The 19,221-nt window shown below is 36.7% G+C and overlaps 1 protein-coding gene across 6 annotated transcripts in view; it reads right to left on the reverse strand.

Annotated features, from left to right (window-relative positions):
• The window catches only part of tbc1d5 (TBC1 domain family, member 5), a 477,565-nt gene that overhangs the window by 115,209 nt on the left and 343,135 nt on the right, over positions 1-19,221 (reverse strand). For all 6 annotated transcript variants that reach the window (XM_073054429.1, XM_073054423.1, XM_073054427.1 and 3 more), the window contains one exon: positions 5,785-5,927. In XM_073054429.1, coding sequence (XP_072910530.1) covers positions 5,785-5,927 — 143 coding nt within the window. The remainder of the gene's footprint in view (positions 1-5,784; positions 5,928-19,221) is intronic.

Below are 19,221 nucleotides of genomic sequence, written 5' to 3' on the forward strand. Positions count from 1 at the left end.
AAACATTTTTCATCATACTCTTCAGAAAAGTGACAAAATATGATGCACATGGTGCTATATTTGTAAAATATCTTTGCTTAAATATAATGGCGCATTAAACGATATATAAAGATACATGGGTGTAAATACAAAATCACAGAAAACAATCACTGGTTTTTCTTAGAATAGTGGTGTCTTTCAATATATTTTGTTCAAGTGTTCTGTGAATTATCTGACAATATTTCAGCAGAGGTTGTTAATGTACTATATTAACAGCAGTTTGTTAAAAAAGATAGGAATAAAAACATTCATGACAATGCTCTGCATCTGGCTGCAGTTGCTTACTTTTTGTCATTGCAGACCTTGATATTTAAAAAATATGAGCAAAAAAAGTGATTGAAACAAATAATTATATTCTACTGTGAGAACCACTTCATCATCTTCACTTCCTTTCTGATCCGACAGCTTGTAATTTCATACATCTGGTTTCATTTGTGAAGCACTCGCTTATCGTGCTCACTCTTCCATAATACTTTTGTTCTCTTGTGACCATTTACTGTACTTTTTGTGAAAGTCATTAAAGCCAAAAACACATGGTACATTAATAATGTAAGTTAGTGCTTTCTAAGTGCTAAACTACACAGTACAGCATCTTTACAAAACTTAGATTATTATAGTTTACTTATGATCTTGACATTTTAAAGCAATATTAATAAAATGAATCAGTCAGAATCATGTTTTGATATTTAATCTGCCAAACATCTGTAGTATGTGTAAGTATAAATATTACCTAAGGTAATATAATTAAAACCATAAGATATCAATCTTTATTAAAGTCTGCTTTTAATCTTATTCTCTAAGAATATATACACAATAGACAAAAGATATACTGTATTTATAACAAGACATGCAGGGGAGTGAGTTATTTGTATCAGGTTGGAATGATTAGTCACAAGGTGGCAGTCTTCCACATAACAATGTATGTGTTTATAATCTAATTTTTCAAGTGATTTAAATTTTGACTACGTAACATCAAATTTCTTAAATTCATTGATATTAATATGCTCTTAAGTTTATTTCTCATTCTTATATAGTTTTTTTCCATATCTATAATCATGCATTTGAAATAGGTGGGTCAATGTCAGCTTGGATACAACAAAATTGGCTTAATGACAAAAAAAGACAAGTCATGATAAATGGTTCTTTTCCAGAAAGCAGGACAGTTGACAGTGGTGTCTCCCAAGGGTTAATGCTAAGACCATTTGTTTCAGATTTATATGAATTACTTGGATATTGGAATATTGAGCAAAATTGCTAAATTTGCCTACAATGCCAATCCTAACTGTGTGGCAATCAGTGCAGATAGCAACTGAAACAAGACATAAGTAAGCTAGCTGAATAAATTGAATGTACTGCAGAGAAATGTGAAACTATGCTAAATGGTGTGAAAGAAGCAATATAGATTTATGGACAGTGTTAAAGGATGTGGAGGTGTTCCTGTGAGTCTTGGGGGTGCACATACGTACATATATGTGAAGGTGTGTACAGAGAAGGTGGCAGAACATATTGAGAATAAGCAAAACATATGGGATCTTGAGCTTCATAGATGGAGGTAATGATTGGAAAAACAGATAAATTATGCTTTATAAAGCTCCAGTTAGGCTATAACCACACTCAGCAACTATATTCAGTTTTGGTCTCCACACTTAAGAAGGATGTGAACTTATTTGAGCATGTAGAATAGATTTCACCTCATAGACCCAAGGAAGAGGGATGTCTGTTACAGGCTGGAGGTGCGGGGGTTGCTTCCTTTTGCTCAAAGAGCAATTGTGGAGAGATTTGATGGCGATGTACCAGATAAGGTCAGGTAAACAAAAAACAAAGCTGGTCCCATCAGCTACTGGTAGTAGGATCAGGTGAAGACACAACATTAATGCTTTGGGTAAAAGATCCTTGGGACTATGAGGACCATCAGTGATTTCAAATACAAACTGGAAATGTGCTTGCAGGTAATAAACTAGCAGGCTAAAGGGATAGAATGAGAGGAAGTGTTTCACTGGTTTCTGTACCAAGAGTCTGCATGCAATGTGGGTTAGAGGACTTTTTCTGACCAAGTTTGAAGTTTCAAGACTGTTTAATGTCAATTCCAGCACACAAATGCAAAGTTTAACAAAATAATTGTTCCTCTATATCCGATGCAGCACAAAACAAAACACCATAAGATGAAGAACACAATAACTTAAAAAGCACAATAAATAAAAATACATAAGATAGCTTATTTGCATAGATTGATTGAATGTCCATAAAGTGATGCTAGACACAGCAGTGTCTGTACATTAGGTGACTCTGACAGGAACAGATAAAGTAGTGGTGGTGGAGGGCTGGGCTAGTTGGCGGAGATGTCAATCAGCTTTACTGGTTGGAGAGAGGAATTGCTTTTGAGTCTAGTGGTACTGGTGTGGATGCTATGTAGACTCCTCTCTGATGGGAGTGGGACAAACAGTCCATGAGCAGGGTGGCTGGGATCCTTCATGACGTTGCTGCCCTTTTTGCAGCACCCTTCTGAAAACATGACCTTGATGCAGGTAGTCTTCCTGACTGCTGCCATGCAGTTTCTGTACAATGCAATGATGCAGCATGTTAGGCTGCTCTTTACTGCTCATCTATAGGAGGATGTGAATATTGACGTACACAGTCCAGCTCTCTTCAGCCTTCTCAGAAAGTAATGGCATTAGTGAACTTTTTTAAATTGTGGAGAATGTGTTCTGGGACCATGAAAGTATGTATGAAATGTGCAGTCCCAGGAGTCTGAAGGTGCTTTTAGTTTTCACTACCGCACCACTAACGTAAAGATAACCATAAGGACTCTGTGAAGTTATATACAATGCTTCCCAATCCTGAAAGTTGGAATGAGAAGATCCTTCGTACACACCTCTCCAACAATAGCAAAAATGAGACCATTATTTAACAATGCATTGAACATTCAGGTTAGCAGGATCACACTCACTCCCAATCAGCAGATCTTAGCTATGTATAATAATACAAAATAAAGAAAATGCTAGTGTACAGCAGTGTCATCTGAACTATGCTAAATAATTGTCAATAATCTCGCAGCACTCTAAGCTCTTACACTTTTTTCCGAATGAAAAAATCCTCATCTCAGTCTGATTCATCAGCCGGGGAAATACCCTATCACAAACTGAAGCTTTATGTTTTCATGAGAAAGCCCCTCATTCTTCTTAACCTGAGAATTGAGTTGACATCGGCACCTCTTTGAATCCTCCTCATAGCTCACAATTCCACCCAGCTTTGTATTGTTATCAAATATATCAACATTATATTTGTTTTCTTCATCCAAATCACTGATGTTAATTGTCAATAGTCTGTGCAACAAATACTTATCTCTGCAGAGCTTAATTAATCTTTGCCTGGTATCCTGAGAAAGTATTTAAGAAAGTAAAGGTAGTTAAACCTGCCCTGTCATTTAAACTGATCATCGCTGATCTGCCCAAGTATCATCTCTTTTCTGTGCCTGACCCAGATCTTATTAAATCCCCACAGTCTCCAAGTCATCTGCAGCAGTGAACTGTAGAAATTCACCACCATCTCCAAATTGCTGTTCCTGCTCATCTTAGTTTTAAATAATTGCTCCTATAATGTTTCTCCAATGACCAGAGAACCTGACATCTACCCTGTTTATGTTTCTTCTCATGTTTCAATAAAATCATCCCCCATTCTTGTAAACTCCAAAGAACACTTAATTCCTTTAGGTGCTCATGATAGGATAGTTCTGCCATCCCAGGAATTAGCATGGTGAAGCTCTTTTGGTTTGTCTACACAGACAGTATATTATTTTTAAATAAGGGGACCAAAACTATGCACCAGACTCCAGTTAAGGCCATGTAGATACCCTGTAAATTGCAACAACACCTTCCTATTTCTAAAATCCAATCCTCTTGCAATAAAAGGCCATTGTGCCATTTGCTGCATCTGTTGCTTTGGCTGTGTTTTCTGAATAAGAACACCTAAAGAGAGTCACTGAGTTATAGAGCATGCAAGCAGACCCATTGAGATAACTCATTCACATGACCAAGTTGCCTATCTGAACTTGTCCCATTTTTCTGCATCTATATAACATTCCTCCCTGCCTCTACCATTCCTCTGGCAGCTCATTCCACACTCTCACCACCCTTTATTTGAAAAGCTGTTCTTCAAGACCCCTTTAAATTGTTCCCCTCTCACCTTAAATCTTTGTCCTCTGTCCTACCCTGGACCATTCACCTTATGTATGCCCCTCATGATTTTATATACCTCTTTTGGTAACCCTCAGCCTCCTACACTCGTGGGGGGGAAGCTCCAAACTATCCAGCATTCCACTAAAATTCAAGACCTCCAGTCTAACTAACACCCAAGTGAATCTTTTCTGCACCCTTCCTACAAGCTAAGGGTTCTATAGCGAGACCACTAGAATTGCACATCATACTCTATTTGTAGGATCACCATGAGTGAAGAAGGGAAGTGTGTCAACATCTTCACCACCATATTTCCATATCTATCTGTTACTTGCATTTTCAGGGAAGTCAGTACATATATCCTCAGGTCTTCTGGTTCTACAACACTCTTTAGGGGCTTGATGCCTGCCAAACTTAACTTCCCAAAAGGGAAGTTTCTTCATACTTGAAGAAAATGTATGAAAATGAATCTCATACATTAATTTTCTGCAAGAAAACTGAATCTCAGGGAAGTATATGGTACCATATATGCACTTTGATAATAAATTTACTTTGGACCCTGAACTTTGAGTGGATCCAGTATCAACCTCTGTTGCACACCATGGTCACAAAACTCCAATCTGAAAAATAACTGTCTGATTCCAGCAGCATGTCAGTTATGTATTAATTGGCTTACTCACCCTGGATCCCATCTGATCCAACTTACTGGACCAGCCTACCATGCAGGACCTTATCAAAGACTTTTCTGAAGGTCATGGAAACAACATCCAATAAGCTTGCTTTGTCAATTGGCTTGGTGACTGCTTCAAAAAACTCAATTCAAATTTGAGTGACACAATTTCCCATGCACAAAACTATGCTGATTATTCCTAATAAATCCTTGCCTTTCCAAGTGCAGGCAGATTTTGTTACCCCAGTAAATTTCCCATTGCTGATGCCAGATTCACTGTAGTTACCTGGCTTTTTCTTGCAACTCTTCCTAAAGAAAAACACATTAGTCACTCTCCAATCTTCCAGTACCTCATTCATGGCTAACTATGAAATAAATCTGAGATATCACCAAAAGGCCTAGATAAAATGGACATGCAGAGGGTATTTCCAAAGGTGGCAGAGTCTAGGACTAAAAAGTACAGCTTCAGAACAGAAGGACATTCCTTTAAAACAGAGATGAGGAAGAATTTATTTAGCCAGAAGGTGGTGAATCTGTGGAATTCATTGCCAAAGACAGCTGTGGAGGGTAAATTTAAGATGGAAGTACATAGGCTTTTGATGAGCAAGGGTGTCAAAGGTTACAAGGAGGTCAAATAAAGAGAATGGGGTTGACAGGAAAATAAATCAGGCATGATCAAATACCAGCCACACTTCTTGTTCTTTTTTGATATACTTCCTAAATATTGAATATCCCTGAAAATTCAGCTTTCAGCATTGGTCATCACATTCATGTCTCTGGAATGGCAATTATACTTATCCAATTCCAACAATGAGATAATACAAAGTATTTCTTAAAATAGTTCACAATTCTTATCATAACATCAGTGCCATGTGAAAGTATTATTGGTATGCATATACTTACAGACATCCCTTATGTATAACATCATTGCTAGAAAAATATAATCAACTAAATCCAGGGTGATACTGTCAGCAAATAATGTATCCCAGATCACCAAGAGATCCTGAAGAGGAAATTCTCGTCCGAACAAGAGTCTGACCCATCGTCTGTAAAAAAGAAACGACATACAACTTTACTAAAGCCATTAATCTATGCAGACCATGCAGAGATGCTTAATCTGTGTAAAGAATGAAGCAAAGGCAATTTTTTTAATGAAAGTTATGAATGTATGTAGTATTTTTTGAGACATTCATCATAAAACTTCTAGCTATGCTGAAGGCACATGCTAATAATCATAATATTTAATTAATTCTTGAAACTATGGTCCTTTGCTAACTCTTATCAGCATCTGTTCTAAACAAAGTGTCTGAATCTATTAATTGACAAAATGTAATTGCAATGACAAGATAATTTAAGACTGACAAAACTATTCATGCAAATCATTTTCAAAAGTATCTTGAACTAGAGACTTGAGATGATTTGTGTGTTTGAATTTAAAAGTTTATAACATTATAACAGCAATTTATCCTTCATTTCTAAAATGTTTTACTTCTTGTTCAGATACTTGCTAATCACTTTATATTAATTAGATCATAAACTATTCAGAAAATACATGAAGAAAATCCAATAGTGAAGAACTTCGGAAACTAATTGGAAACCAATCATGCTTTACTTGCTGTGTCTCACACATCATATCACTTGTACTATTTCACAAGTGTTCTTATCTAAAGTAATCTGTCTAATTTGTCAGAATTTGATCAATTCTAATTGTTTCCACTAACTTCACAGAATCCATTCCACAAATTAGTTATTCAATTAAACAAAGATTGCCAGAAATCTGAAATGAAAACAGAAAATTCTGAAAACATTCTACAGGTCAAACAGCACCTGTGAAAAGAGAACTAGGAGTTAAAGTTTCAAATTGAAAAGCCTTCATCAGACCTGGGAAAGAGAGAGAGAAAATTGGTTTGAAGATGCAAGGTAGGAAATGCTCAGGACAAAAGGATTATCAAAGAAAGTATGAGGTTAAGGTTGTAAAGGTCCTGCAGTACATAGGTTCATAATGTGACAATATAAACACAGATGTGTTAAATGTTGTGACACACAGGACTTCAGAATATGTCCAGCAAATTAGGCTGCACTATTAAAGTGCAAAAATAGATGAACTATTCATCACTGATTGATGATTTATAGCATGACTGGTCATTTTGATACAGATACAGAAAGTGAAGTGCAATGATGTGGAATTGAGTCCAGAGGGCTGCAATGAAGTTGCACTGGAAAGAATGAAGTTTAATAACTCAGAAGACCTCAGAGATGGGAGGGGGTAGTCTAAAACTAGCCGGTGTAGTTTTAAGGTGAGAGAGAGAGAGAACATTTCGAGATCACAGGGGAAAGTTTTGTATAGAGAGAGCAGTTGACATCTCGAGCATGCCAGGAATTGGGTGGCCACCGGAGAGATCCCGCTTTTCCTGGCGGATGGACTGTAGGTCAGGCATTCCTGACTTTGCTTATTTTAAATGCCACTAATATTGATTAAAAGGACAAGTGTTTATAAGTGGTTTATTTTTCTTTAGCGTTATGTTTTAAACTACTTTTAGCAGTAAATTCATTAAGTTTAAAAATGTTTAAGATTAATTAAATCACTTTGAGCTATTTTTAATTTTTTTTAAAATTATCAGGAATTCAAGATATGATACAAGGCTAGATACTGTTTACAACTCACTTTTCCTTGTGGTTTGGCCATTTTAAAGGTCCTGGAGAGTCTGGCTAATTTGTAAGGGGTGGATGTGGGAATGAACATGGGCAGCAGTCAAGATTTTAATATATTTCCCTGTTGAGACAAACAAGGTACCTTGTTTAAATGTAGCTAGGAGCAGAATAGTTCCTCTCAGAGAACAGCTTTCTGTTTTTAACTGTACATAAGTTCCTTGACCAAAGAGCATTGTTCATTTTGGTGAAGCGACGGTGCTTGTTGTTATTTTGACAGTAAATTATGAGTCAATTTTTTGTCATTGATGTCATTAAATAAACAGAGGGTTGGATCATTTAGGTATTTAACTATAACTTGTAAGAGAATTCTACATTTAGGAATCCCATACTGGAAATTAGAAATGCAAGAGTGAAGAGCTCAGTGTTTAAAGATTGTTTTTATTTTGTTTCTAAAAATTACATGATTATTCTGAGCATTGATAGTATTTTTAATTAAAACATGTCATAGTTGTTAACTTGTCCTGTTGAATTTCTTGTTTTCTTTCATTCAATGAAATTTGCCAGGAATTTGAGATTGAAACTAATTAGTGTGAAGGTCAGGAAAAGTATGCTGAAATCATCAGTTTTGTGCTTTGCTTACAAACTTCTGCTATGGCTCATCATAAAAAAACATCTGAAGTACTACTTGCAACACATCGGGGCCAATAATTTACCAGTGAGGGAATGTAAAACATACCATTATCTGATGTACCATGTTAAAAATAAACATACGCATTTCCTGTCTATTCATCACACTTGATATTTTCCATATGCTCACAGTGGTTATAATTATTCAATAGAAACTAATTTAAACAGTGAATAGGAGCTCCAATTGGAAAATAGCATTCAAGAATGAAAAACAGCAATAGGTTGTCAACGGCTGCCATTTAAACAAATTGAATCAAAAATATATACTTTAAGAATCTTCTTGCCTATTGCTATGGCCTGTCACATGTTGCAAAGGGCAACAATAGTTTAAAATAGAATATTATAAGGAATTTTCCTTTAGAATGTATACATCTTGAATAGCAATCATTGTTGGGTGATGTTACAATGCCCACAAAATCCTCAACATGGATAATACCCTTTGCAAACACAGGTAGTTTGTTAGCCCTCTTAAGTTGGCTATTGAAATTCTATTTATTTAATAAAATCAGAGACAAAAAAAAAGGTTCTTAATTTACTGCCAATCAAAGCATAACAACTCAAAGCCTTAGCCTATTGGAAAAAAACTAAAAGGTTCTGCTTCAAATAATTCTAAAACAAACTAAAACATGAACTTCGGAACTTTTAAGGTAGACTATTTTAGAGAGTCTACCTTAACATAAGGATAACTAGTTAAGGAGAGGAAAATGGTTGGCAATGAATGGGGTTAAGCTGCTGTCACTTTCATTGGACAGTTATGTTTCAAGTAAGCTACTGTTGTGGAACATATCAAGTTTCCATATCATAACGGATGGAATACCACCCAAGGGATAATCCAGGAAATTGCCAGCAATCAATGCAAAAGATAGGGGTATTGTTACTGAGTTGAAATATCCTCAAAGCAGGAAGAGAGTAATTTAAATTGTAAGCATTATGTGCATGTGTGAAAGTGATACTAACCAATCAAAAGTGAAAATGTTGGTAGAGCAGCAAACACCTTAAAAAGTGATGAAATTAGATACTGTGCTAGAAACAGGAGACATAAACTGAGGAAATTGTTGAACAAAGGTGACACATCCAGTTGCAATCATCACTATATTTTAAAATAACTGTTTTTACCCTCACGTTTTATTCATTACTGAATGAGATTTCTAGTTTGTTACCATAACAATTGTCCTGGCAACTGACAAATTTAGAATTTATTTAAGTTGCTCAGGGAATTTGTTCAATTGTCTGAGTAGTTGTTGAAGCTATCGTCTAAACGTTCCTTTGCCTTAAGACAGATTGAGGAGAAATATTAGTATATATTATTTGAAATTAAAAGTTTCCTTTAAGAACATCATGTTTGTTATTAAAAACAATTGCAAGTAATATCATGGGAAATCCTCTAGTTACAGAGTATGTTATAAATATAATACAGTATAATCTGAAGCAGTTGCAAGATGGGACAAAGGTTCTTTACTGCAGTGTATTTTTTAGCGGAAGCTGAAACTAATAATAATTTCCAACTTTTAAAAATAATGTAAGTCTAATTTATAGCTTTTAGACATTTTTCTATAAGACATTTATAAATAAATGCAAAGATTTTGATCACTGTGCCATCAATGGGCAGGAATGGAAATTCAACTGAATGTCATCAGAGGCCTTGCTATATACCCTGCTGTCTGACACTGGAATTATGAGGACTGAATCCACTCAACCATATCTGGAGCAATCAGGGGTAGAGTTTGGCCAGCAGAATGAAGCAAGTGTGACTAATAAACTAGTAGAAATTGTATGGAATTGGCAAGGAAACACTGATGTAGCTAAGTGCCAAGTTATACATTCTGGTAGGACATGATCCTCGAGTTACAAATTCAGAGATATCTAAATATGTTAATAAGGACAAACAAATCATTGGTTTATTTATGGTGGATTAGAAATTAAACTGTACTGAACTTGTAAATTTGCATTGAACCTCTTTTAGACCACACAAGCAGTACTGTAAATAAATAAATTTTCCATATCATATGAATAGGTTTGAAGTAGATGCAAAAGAAATATATTAAAATGATGCCAACTATCTCTGGGGGGGGGGGCTATCTCTATCATGGAAAATTAAGTAGATTTATTTATAAAATAGTCTGTGAAGGAAACTTTCTGGAGGTACAGTACATAAAAAAGTACTTAAGGTTATGGAAGGTTTTGATAATGTAAAAATGGTATTCTGGAAACTAGATTAGAAAAGATTATTTTGGCTTAAGTTGCATGGAAAAAATAAAAGGATTTAACTGCAAGCTTTATAGTGCTTATTGCATTCCAGCAGCATTGACAGAGAATACACCAGTGTAAAATACTGCAACCATGGCCCTAATGATTGGCATGGCAGCATCTTTATCACAGCTCTCTTCACTGCAAGAGAACCCAATCACTCAGCTCTGTGGCATTTATCCGTCCTCATCCTGAGTTCCTCTTTCCCAACTTACTTCCAATCCCCTCCATCTTCCTTATGCCCCCACAGCCCCATTTTTAAAAAATCTCCTTGGTTGCTACATGAGATGACACTCCCTAATATGTAAATAATTATATCTAGAGATTGATCAACATAAGGAATGTGCTTCCAAAAGGACAAGATAAGCTGAATAGTTTAGCTCAATAAGAAATAAATAAATAGGGGGTTTCAAGATGGCGGCACAGTGAAAAATCTGCTTTGCTGGGCTCAGCACCGCAACGCTGATAATTTTGCATATAAACCTATCCGTTTCAACTTTCTTTAAATGCTCAAGTGTCAGATTTAATGACATGAACATTGATGAGTATTTTTTTTGAGCTGCTTCAACACCACGCCATGGAAAGGTACTAAAAAAGGCGGCCAAGATGGGCAGCACAGAACGCTTGCCCGGGGCTGAGGAGCTCGCTGCTGCTAAACGTTGGACCCTGCTTTTCGTCAAGTAATTCAGGAGAACATATCCAAAATGATCGAAGAGAAGCTGGCTCCACTCTCTCTAACACTCCAAAACCACACACTGGAGCTTAAAAATCTTGATACAAGAACGACCGAGGTGGAGGGCCAAGTCTCCGCAGTAGAAACTGTAACTGATCAGGCCCAAAGCCACATCTGGGCACTAGAAGAGCAAGTTCAAAGCCTGTCTGACTATATCAATGATCTTCAGAACAGAGGTAGGAGAAAGAATATATGCATCATAGGTCTACCTGAAGGTACAGAAGGCAGCCAACCAGCAAAGTTTTTTGAGGGCTGGCTGCCTAATTTCCTTGATTTGGAAACCAAGGGTGGGCACATTAAAGTGGAAAGAGCTCACCGTACGCTGGCGCCAAAACCGGGCCCAGGCCAACGCCCTCGACCTGTCCTCGTGCAGTTACATAATTTCGGTGACATGTAGAGTGACAGAGGCTTCAAGGCACCACGGGACTGATGCCCAGGCTTTAATATACGAGGGATCCAGGCTTATGTTTTTTCAAGATTTTTCGGCAGCCGTTATTTGGAAGCGCAAGGAATTCAACCAGGTAAAGCAGCAGCTGAGAGAATCCAGAATCCAGTACTTTATGCTATACCCAGCGGCACTGAAAATCACCTACAACAGGACCACCGAGATATTTGATACTCCTGGCAAAACTAAAACTTTTGTGGACACGTTGGGCTAAAGAATGGATACAGTATATTGTGTAGCCCTGGTTATGAACGATAATATGCTCAATAGTCACTTTATTTTACATTTTCATTACTCGATGGCAAGGTATCTTATAGGATGGGTAACATGTTTGTTTTGATTAATACAGTTTCATTATTTGTTTAAATTAGCAGTGCTGCTCCAGCCTGAAGGTGTTTAAACATGACAGTAACAAATCGGTGGATTGATAAATTATGCCCTGTTTTCATTTATGACTAATTTAAATGCCATATTGGCAGTGGGGCAGAATATGGGGTATTAGAAGGTTCAGATATCCCCTTTACATGTGGGGTAAGTCCTCTTGTTCAGCGCTGTTGGCGTTTTGTTTTTGTGTGTATTTAAAAAAATTTAGTTATTGCTGCTCAGCTGATCTTAAGTCGGGTATCTTCTCATCCGGAGTCACATGATTGTTATAAAGGGTTATGACCAGTAATATGTTAAAATTGTGCACTTGGAACATTAAGAGGAGTCATTCACCAATTAAGAGAAAGAAAATCCTACTAAACCTGAAAAAGGAAAGGGTGGATATAGCCTTATTGCAGGAGGCACATTTAAATGATAAAGAACATCTAAAACTGCAACAGCGTGGATTTGATCAAGTCTATTTTTCATATTTTAATACCAGGAGTGGGGGGTGGCCATTTTAATTAGGAAGAACTTAGCTTTTAATTTATTAGATTGCATAAAGGATAAGTAAGGGAGATTTGTGATTGTTAAGGCTTCAATATACGGAGAGGAATATGGTATTCTCAATGTTTACTGCCCTCCAGTTCATCCTCTCAAATTCCTAACAGATGCTTTTTCCAAACTTACAAGCTTTTCAATACAAAACATTATTGTAGGTGGAGATTTTAATTGTCTCATGGACCCATTGATGGACAGAGTGCCTAGTGGTCCCCCATTGCTCTCCTCACAGTCCAAACGAATCATGGGCTTATGTGGAGACTAGGACTTGTGGATGTGTGGAGGTTATTACATCTCTCAGACAAAGACCACATTTTTTTCTAATCCACTCAAGTGTTACACCAGAACAGACTTTTCTCTAACCCCCAAAATGCTCCTAGATTTAGTTGTATCCTGCACAACTGGAAATACCACTATTTCTGACCATGCAGCAGTATATTTAAATATTAAGCCCACAGATAATTCAGCACGATCTAGACACTGGAGGCTGAATCTTTTTATTCTAAAAGATAATAAATTTATAGGCTACTTCTGAATTCAAAACTTTCCTATCTATTAATTCCAAATCAGCCAGTAAGGGGTCTGGGAATCAATGCTCTGGGAAACCGCTAAGGCCTATGTAAGGGGATTAATTATCTCCTACTCTGCTAGTAAGAAGCAACAAGCTGCAGAACAGCAGCGCCTAGTGGAAGCAAGGCTTGTGGCAGCTGAAAAGGATTATATTATTAAGCCTTCTGCAGCCAAGTTACAGAATATCACAGCCCTACGCTGTACACTAAACTCTTTACTTACACAAGCAGCCAAAAGAAAATTGACATTTGTTAAACAACGATTGTTTGAACATGGTGAAAAACCAGGTAGATATTTGGCTTATTTAGCTAGAAAGAAAAATGCCTCTCAGACTATTACTTCAATTAGGGATGGGACAGGAGCCCTCACTAGTAATTCTAAAATGATTAATATTGTGTTTAAGAATTTTTATTCTAAACTGTATCAATCTGAGCAATGGACAATCTAGGATGGAGTCCTTTTTCAGGAATTTAGATCTCCTAGGCATTTCTTCTGAACAAGAGTTCCTCCTCAATGCTTCATTATCTATACATGAGATACAAGAAGCTGTGAGACAGCTCCAAAGTGGGAAGGCCCCTGGTCCTGATGGACTCACAAGTGAGTTTTATAAAGAGCTCACAGGGTTATTATGCTAAACATGTTCAATCATACATTTAATTGTGGTCTCCTCCCACCATCATTGAGAGAAGCTAATATCTCCCTAATTCTTAAGAAAGGAAAGCGCCCTAAAGATTGTGCCTCTTACAGGCCTATTTCATTGTTTCATTGTTAATTGTTGACTTTAAAATCTAAAACCTTAGCGTTGTGACTAGAAGCTGTGTTACCTTTTATCATAAAAGAGGATCAAACGGTATTGTAAAAGGCCGTAGATCATCTAACAATATCAGAAGATTACTTAATGTGATTCAGGCATGACAGCAACAGGCAGTAAGAGGCTTGATGATTTCCTTAGATGCAGAAAAGGCCTTTGATCGTGTCGAATGGCCGTAACTTTTTTTCACTTTAGAATGATTTGGATTGGGCAATAATTTTATTAAGTGGGTGAAGGTTCTTTATAATAACCCTTTGGCTGCGATGCTCACTAATGATATTAGGTCGGATAATTTTAGTATTTTTGGGGTAGCTGGCAGGGCTGCCCTTTATCACCACCACTTTTCACACTAGTGATCGAGTATTCAACGAGACCCCAAAATATCTTCTCCAGACATAGGACTAAAGTCACATAAAGTTACATTGTATGGGGGATGATGTTCTAATTTTCTTATCAAACCCTGCTATATCAGTGCACCACCTTATACAATGCATCAATTCATTTAGCGCCTTTTCAGGTTATAAAATCAACTTTACCAAATCAGAAGCTATGCCTCTGGGGAATCTGCAGCAGGTACCTGACACTCAGGGTGTTTTCCCCTTTAAATGGTCGCAGACGGTTTTTATTTACTTAGGCATATTTATCACACCTACGTTTGATCAATTGTTCAAAGCTAACTTTACACAGTTATTTGACAAAATCAAACAGGATCTTGAGCGATGGAGCACTCTCCCCATTTCTTGGCTTGGCCGAATATCCTTGCTCAAAATGAACATTCTTCCTCATCTGCTCTACCCAATACAAATGATTCCAGTCATTTTTACCCAACAAATACTTAAAAAAATAAATGGCTGGTTTGTTTCTTTCATCTGGAACAAAAAAAGACCCTGTTTTAAAATGTCTAAGTTACAGCTTCCCAGTAGTCTAGGGGGTCTGGATTTTCCAGACATCAAAAAAATATCAATTAAGTTCCTTTTTTATCTTATGTGGTTGACTGGATTTGCAGGGACCCCTCTTCAATTTGGCTAGACATTGAAGCTTCACAAGCAAAATGCCCTTTTATTAATTTGCTTTTCCTCAATAAGAGGAAACTAGTTAAGGAACATTGTCGCAATCCAGTAACAATTAATACAGTCAGGGCTTGGAGGTCGGTGCGACAAATTGAGGGCAACACAACGAAAATATCACCCTTCACTCCAATAACCGGCAGACAAGATTTTCAGCTTGGCATAATGGATTCTGGATTTAAACTTTGGATTTCTAAGGGTATTTTCCATCTAGGAGATTTGTTTGATGAAGGAATGATGATGTCTTTTAGTCAAATAGTATGGAAATTTAACACACCCAACAAGGATCTTTCTCGTTTCTTTCAGATAAGAGATAATATACAGAAAAAAAACATCATTGTTAACTGATTTCTATAGTTCTGACATAGAAAAGAGGGTGCTTCATTCTTAGACTTCATTCTAAGGGTGAAGTCTCCATTAGTATTTTTTACAGCATCCTGAGGGAATGTTCTTGTGGAGAGGCTGAGCAGCTGGGAAGTTGTCTGGGAGGAAGAGCTGGGAGTAGAAATTAAGCTGAAACATGGGAAGACATCTGTGATAATGCAAAGAAGATTTCAGTTTGTAATAGAACTAAAGCATTGCAACTCAAAATTCTGCATAGAGCCCATCTGACTCCAGATCATCTCTCAAAATTTAAGACAGGGGTTTCTCCAGTGTGTTCTAAATGTAAATACTGGAATTTTCACCCAATGTTTTTGGACTTGTCCCAAACTTCGGGCATACTGGAGTGATATTTTGGGTGAAATGGAAAAGATTCTGAAGATGATCCTGAAGATTCTTTTCTTTTTGGCTTACCCAGCGGTCGTATTATTAATGCACATCAGAAAAAAACGTTTTAACATCCTGAGATTTTGTGTGAGGAAGAACATCTTACTTTGTTGGATATCTGATAAGGCCACTGGACTTTTTGGTTGGCGTAAATTAATCATGGAATACATTCCTTTGGACTTTTTGACATGTATGGTACACTCAAAAACAAATACCGTAGTTTTCATAAAACATGGCAACCTTTTCTGCAGTATATAGATGTAAACTTGTCTGCTATACTATAAGGGATATTGTGGTAATGTCTATATTTTGATGGAAGTGTTCTGATACCTGATATCTGTGAGGGGAAGAAAAGTAAATGTAAGTCTATCTGGAAATTGAAAGTTTTGTTATGCTGAGCAAAAAAAATTTAAAAACAGAAAGAAAGAAAGAAAGACATAAAACCATTAATTCAAGGGGTTAGATGAAATTTAGTGACTGCAGATATGTAGACATTTTTGTTCCCTCCTAGCCGGCATAAGCACACTCCATTTTCTGCAGCGCCTTGTATGAGTAAAACAAGTAACATTATCGGTGCTACATCCTGTAGTTTAATTCTATACTGCTCAGTCCTCATCTTCTTTCACCCTCTGGCATACTTTTCTCTGTATGGTATCTGATACTCCAGGCTTTTCATTTATGATATGTCTTGGTATTTCAAATCTCTGTGTGGTTTCCACATTTTGCTTTTTCTGATACTGTTAATTTTAAGCTTGTTATGCATTAAACATGAATGTAGATAAAAAGGTGGGAATGGGAAATACAAATAAATCAGTGCCTTAAGGGACTGTGAGAAAAAATATAGAGTGCACAAATGCTTTGCATTAATAACTATTGATAGCCTATGCCAACTTTGGGGTGATGGGCCTGTTCACACTCTATTTTGTGGTATAAAAATGATCACTCATTTTCTAAAAGCACAATCAAATTAATCATCAATACTTCTTAGTAGCAAAAGGAACAGATTTAAGCCAAACGGTAATTGCATTAAGTGACAAGATTTATGTATTTTACCATCAATTTGCTTAATGAAAGATTTTATTTTGAGATACAGCCTGGTAAGAGGCCCTTACGGTGAAACGAGCCCATGCCATTCCGCTCAATTACACGTCATCAATTAATCTACTAACCCGTATGTGTTTGGAATGTAGGTGGAAACTGGAGCACCCGAGGAAACCCAGGATATACATACATGCACACACATATATTTATATCTTCCTGTTGAGTACCAGTAATCAGGACCAAATCCTGCTTATTTTGAAAATTGACAGAACAGTAATAATGAAAATTCTGAAATGCTAAGCAGTGTATTTCTTTGGATCACTCTGTGTTGCACAGAGCCCTTGCTGACATCAAAGGCTTCAGAGACAGAAAGGTAATTCACTAATTAACTATAGCTTTTGTTGGGAACCACAACATTTAACTGTGCAGAAGAAAGTGCAAATGTTGTTCTTTCAAGTCCCTGCTAACAAAGTGTGCTGTGAAGGCTGGCTATGCCTAGGTTCTTTCTAATTATTCCAATTATCATGGCACACCATGAAAACTTGATTAATAACACTGAAGATATTGTTGTGGCAATTAGCCATATGGTTATGGGACTTTATTCTGTCACGATTTGGCCATTAGCATCTACTTATGTTTGTCAGATGTACTGCATCCGTGACAAGTTGAAGTTCTGCTCACCTTGTACATCCCATGTGTGCAGAGCTAGAGAACACTTTATTCCTAGGAGCTCCTCGCCTGAGTAAATTTTTCATGTAGCATCCGGTCTTACTGGGGACAAATGTCAAATGAGGTCTATGAGGCCCCATCAAACCAAGTGTTATTCACAAGGTAGCTTAATAAATTGCCTGTCAGAATCAAACCATGCTCAAAGAAAGAATTTGACCAGCACAATCATTGTCATTAACGTATATTTTTTCAGCATTTCACCATTTACACTGTATTCTCATGGGCTAAACTTGTTCTAATACTCCAGATGGCACTAAATAGAAAGGCAGACAATATTGTCTAGAACAGAATTTTTCTTTTAAACCTAAAAAGTGCAGCATAAATATTATATTGTGCTGCTTATGTAATTTCAGTATTAAAGGAACAAATAGACAGTCTTCTTGACCCACACTACTCTACCCTTCCAAACCAACTCTCTATCAAAGTAAACAGCTACCCTTCCAAACAATTCAAAGAAAATCCTCAGTTACTTTGAGGTGGAAAAATTCATTTTCTGTCTGTGCCTGTGCTGATGCAGTATCTTGACTATCTCTTTGCTTCCTTACAGATATTGTCTGACCCACAGAGTTCCTCCAGCAGTTTGCTTTTTGTTTCAGATTTCAATATCTGCAATCTCTTGTCATTTTACAGACTTCATGCACTATGACTTAGTCTCTGTCAGAATGCAGAACACGTAGGAAAAGTTGTGATAACTCATAAGTACACATGAAAATATACACTCAGAAATCTACTACTCTTAACAACTGAGAGAACTTATGTTTAACACAAAGTAACATTAAGGTTCACATTCATAGCCTGCTAGATGAATAGATAAATATACAATGTACTAGTTACGATGAGTAAGTTCTGAAGTTTCTCACATTTGAAGGATAGCTCACAAGAAAGTTGGTAATGATTCACATTAGATATGAAAAATAATTGATCACCAAATACTTGGAAGTGCTCTCATCTGCATGTCACGTCAAAGTTGGTCTCATCTATTACTCTATGTTCTGGTACCCATCCCATTAAATAATACATAATTGTAAGAGAATCTATGCCTAAAGCTGTACATTTACACAAATACTTTCACATGAAGGAATAAATAATCTAGAAATATTTTAAGGTGTCTATACTTGCTAATTATCTGAAAAGTAATCATCTGACCAATGCCTCATAAAGACTCAGTATTACATCCCTGCTTTTATATTCAAGTCCTCTTGAAATGAATGCCAATATTGCATTTGACTTCCTCACCACAGACTCAAGCTGCAAACTAACCTTTAGAGAACCCCGCGCAACTCCCAAGTCTCTTTGAACCTCTGATTTTTAAATTTTCCCCCGTTCAATGAATTTCTTCTTAAATCCCTACTTTTCTTTCCACTCTTAAGCCATTTCTTAAATTCTCGTTTCTTTGATGAAACTTTTGGGAATTGGGAATCTAAAGAATTTCAGGGGAATGCAAGAATTGGGGCCTTGGTGATTTTGTGAGCCAGATGCTGGATTATCTGAAACATTGGTTACCAGAGTTTTACTGTCAGTTAGTTAAACCTTTGTATTTACTTGGAAGGTAACAGAAGTACAAAAAAAATGGAGACTCAAGGGCTTCTGCAGATGCTGGAAATCGTGAGCAACACAAAAAATGCTCAACAGGTTATGCAGCATCTATGGAGGAAAACAATGAAGG

The sequence above is a fragment of the Hemitrygon akajei genome, chromosome 8 (genome assembly GCF_048418815.1).
Source record: "Hemitrygon akajei chromosome 8, sHemAka1.3, whole genome shotgun sequence".
Classification (NCBI taxonomy): Eukaryota; Metazoa; Chordata; class Chondrichthyes; order Myliobatiformes; family Dasyatidae; genus Hemitrygon; species Hemitrygon akajei.